At 40.0% G+C, this 4081-nt stretch overlaps 1 protein-coding gene across 2 annotated transcripts; it reads left to right on the top strand.

The window, feature by feature from the left end:
• Positions 1 to 3056, top strand: LOC111981484 (H-2 class II histocompatibility antigen, E-S beta chain). Of its 2 annotated transcripts, none has more exons than XM_024012761.3 (5): positions 1 to 87; positions 945 to 1110; positions 1649 to 1921; positions 2312 to 2422; positions 2595 to 3056. In XM_024012761.3, exons 1-5 carry the CDS (start codon positions 28 to 30, stop codon positions 2642 to 2644), a joined length of 660 nt encoding a protein of 219 aa, XP_023868529.1. In that variant the 5' UTR covers positions 1 to 27; the 3' UTR covers positions 2645 to 3056. The 2 variants fall into 2 exon arrangements, with proteins under 2 accessions (XP_023868529.1, XP_023868528.1); XM_024012760.3 differs by having other exon boundaries at positions 1 to 91; positions 826 to 1110.
• Positions 3057 to 4081: the final 1025 nt, after the last annotated feature.

Raw genomic sequence — 4081 nt, 5'->3', positions numbered from 1 at the left:
GAAAAGTTCTAACTCTGAGACTTGATCATGTATGTGCTGAATTGCTTCTCCATCCACCTGCTGCTCCTCTTCTCCTTTCTGTCTGAAGTGGGTGAGTTCAAACAAACATAATCCAAATGAGATTTAATTGCTTTTCAACAGTGAAAGAAAGTGGACATTGCAATTGGCTGAACGGAGTCGCATTAACAGAAATCCCATGCAGCCTTCTTTACAAATTCGAACACTGGAATGTGAGATTTAGGCATAATTTACACGTCGATTAGGATTATAGAAATCCTCATTATTTCGTTTAATAATTTTTCACTTTGAGTGTAATTATTCCGTTAGCCTTCACTTTCCCGTTCTGAAYTTCTAACGCGATTGGGGTGGGTGTGGCTTCTTGACAAWGATCGCAAGAGTAGCTGCTCAACGATTTAATAATGACTCCAAGGCAGTTCCACCTCCAACACCGCTGAAACATATGCTATGCATGTGTCTGYAATCGGCGGTTAATTAAGGCTTGATCTGATTGAATCTAGGCCAAAGTGTTTTACATTTGTCCCATATTCTTGCAATGAAACAACACATTTGTATGGCTAGTTATATGCTAGTAATTTACACACTCTAAAACAAGGATGGGCAATAATTCTGGCTCGAGAGCCACATAGGGATTTTGAAATTCAATGGAGGGCTGCACAAATGATTTTTGGACCAATTTCTTCAGGGGGGCATTTAATGGGCTGGCGGCCAGATATATCCTAATAATTATATTTCTGAAGTGTGCACAACTCTTCAAATCTGTCTATTAAAAAAATACTTTTACATGTCCTTTTTCTGTTATTATAGTTCATTCCTCAGATGAAGATTTTGCATACAATGATGTATGGTGTAGGTTTAGCTCCAGAGATTTACATGATATGGAGTATATTTTAGAGCATCATTTTAACAAGATCATGGTGGCTCAGTACAACAGCACCACAGAGAGGTGGACAGGATACACGGCTTTGGGAGTGATATCTGCAGAAAAGTGGAATGAGGACCCAGATGAGATCCCCAGGAGGAGAACAGATATGGATGTGTTATGCAAGCCATACGCTACTCGGATCTACAACACAGTAGAGATGTTTATGGGTGATTATAACAATTCACTAACAACTGGAAGTTCTCCCTCACTTGATTTGTTTTATGTCTATAGCATATGCTCTGCAGTACTTGATAACATGTCACATTTTTTTCAATKACATTATTGCATTTCAACAAAACATAGACCAYGGAGTAATACTGTAGGTCAGTTGTAATAATCTAGTAAGGTTCAAAACCATAATCTTCTAAATAAAGGAGGAATTGTTGGAATGAACCATAAACAACTGGAAATCTTACTGACTGTGGATTTAACTGCTTGAGCTGGGAAGGGACAGACTAAGGGGACTTTTCTGACTAGCATCCCATTGACAGCTCGACTAGCCAAAATCTTAAACTTACCCTTTACCAACCAAACCCTTAACCTAATTTTAACAAATTTGGAAATTCAACATTGGAGTGCTGGTCAGGCACATTTCCCACCATTTTAGGCTACAGATTTCTGTAGCAAGCRCTSAACATTTCTGCTTGAAACCTTATTTTTCCAGTTATAACGTATCATCATTGATTMATTGACCTCCTTCTCTAGTTGAGCCCAACGTCACACTGAGGCTAGAGGGGCCATCCAGTGACTCCAGCCTTGTGTGTAGCGTCCACTTCTTCTACCCCAAACACATCAGAGTGACGTGGCTGAGGAACGGGGAGGAAGTGACCTCAGATGTGACCTCCACTGACATACTGGCCAATGGACTCTGGAGCTACCAGATACAGTCCTATTTGAAGTACACACCCACAACTGGAGAGAGAATCATCTGTATGGTGGAGCACATCAGCCAGACTGAGCCCAAACTTTATCACTGGGGTAAGGGTATGGGTGGAGTAAGGGTGTGTGGGTGGAGTAAGTGTATAAGTGAGAGCGACTTCACCCGACTCCCCAACAGGGCTGCAGAACAGTGGCTATTTCATCTTAGGGCTCACTAATATGAACATGGGGACAAGGAAAGTCAACTCTTAACTCATCAGCTGAAGAGTAGAACAGTCACAAGTCCTGTCTCTTATACACATCTAGATGTGTATAAGAGACAGCTCTTAACTCATCAGCTGAAGAGTAGAACAGTCACAAGTCATCTCTGAAATGTTCACCAGTTTGTGTCGTATAGCCCAATGTCTCTGTTGAATAGGGAGATTAAAATACTATTTTCTTTTGCGTGTGGTTTGGAGACCATAATCTTTGTTAAATGTGTAATTGCAGACCCCTCCTTGCCTAAGTCTGAGAAGAATAAGATAGTGATCGGTGTCTGTGGGCTGCTGCTGGGGGTGGTCTTTGTAGTAGCTGGACTGATCTACTGGAAGAAATCTACTGGTGAGGAACCACAAGACTCATGAAMAATTACTGAAAAGGCACAGATAATGCTACTCACTGTATATCTATGGTTGTACTGCTATCTACCTGTACTACTGTTGTAGACTCAGTGCTCGATGATGGTTTATTCTCATGGCTCTTAATTCAGTATCTCTGTTTTTACTTTCAACAGGACGGCTGTCGGGTCTTATTGGTGAATGTGATTATGGGACTTGTGATTGAGGCCGTGTGGACGAAGGCTAGCTGATCAAATCCCTGTCGTTAACTGATAGTAGCTGATATAGTTTGCTTTTTAGCCGCTGTTGCCTCTAGCAGCTGTCCCCCCCTATTCAAAATGCCAACATTGCACCAACCATGGCCTGCTTGCCAACAGTTAACCAACTACACTCTGGAAAAAAGGGTGATTTGTGGAGGGGAAGGGGTTCTACCTAGAACCCTTCTCATCCAAAGAACCCCTTTTTGAAAGCCCACTGGGAACAGACGTCAGTTCAATGTCTAGTTAGTTGTCAACTAACGTGAAACGTGAAATCAATAAAATGCCACCATGTCATTGCATTTAGGCAAAAAGTTCAGTGAAAAAAATATGAAATGCCCTTAAGTTGATGACTTTGCAAATTCAATCAGTTTTCCACATTGATTCACATATATTTTTTTGTTGAAATGAAGTGGAAACAACGTTGACCAGTATTTGCCCAGTGGGAGTTCTACATGGAACCTTTTTCATCAGAATTTAACATCAGAAATCATTTCTGTTTAGCCCAAGCCTTTGTTGATATTACAGTTTAATTCAAGACATTAGCTTGCCTAGGAATTTGTGAGGAGTAGCCTTCACTGTCATTTGTGCAAATGATTCTATCGTGTTTCTATTCAAGGATCCTATTCATCATCGAATCTAAATCCAGTTAATGTGTCTTTATTCACCAGCCCAACCTTTACCTGTGTTTTAATGTAGACTGAGTTGTCCCTTTAATTCTCCCTTTAATGTCCCTTTAATTGTGAACTGATCCATTGTACTGACTGTTAATTAGTTGATTGCTCACACCTGTGGCCTCCTGCCTCAAGGGTTCAGTTTTTTCAAATGGAGGATTCTGTTGAGTGTGTGGAAGGTACTGCGGAGATGTCTGCAAGTTGTTCATAAAAATAAGCTATAAGCAAGATCACCATCTCTGTCTCTCCGATGTGAGAGGGCATCGGTCTACCATCTCACAAAATTGTATTATGTACTGTACATCTTATATAAAATGCCAGGCTACACGCCTGAATTGCTACCCAATGGAAAAATATTATAAGAATCTTATGAGTCCTTTGTATGTTGAAGAAAATATGAATATATTTATTCATACATGTCAGTCTATACTCTTTATAAAAATTGTTATTTGGGTTCTATATAGAACCTTTTGGTTCTTTGTTTAAAATGTAATGGTAAATATGAAAATAAAAGCTTCCAAATTAAACAAAAATATGAATAATACTCCCACCTCTCTGTTATGGTTAAACCATTTATTTCTAAGTGGCTGCACAAGCTGTCTCTCTGTCCATGGCACTGTCCACTCAGTAGTGCTGAATTCCGGCCTCAGCTGAGCTCTTTTAAATGCATACATTTTCCTTTGTACTTTCTCATTTTCGTCATTTGTTTGCCATGCACCCTTGATAAATAGA

This window comes from Salvelinus sp. IW2-2015, linkage group LG20, assembly GCF_002910315.2.
Source record: "Salvelinus sp. IW2-2015 linkage group LG20, ASM291031v2, whole genome shotgun sequence".
NCBI lineage: Eukaryota > Metazoa > Chordata > Actinopteri > Salmoniformes > Salmonidae > Salvelinus > Salvelinus sp. IW2-2015.
Note: the sequence above shows the minus strand (reverse complement) of the source record. Positions and strands in the feature narration are given on the sequence as shown.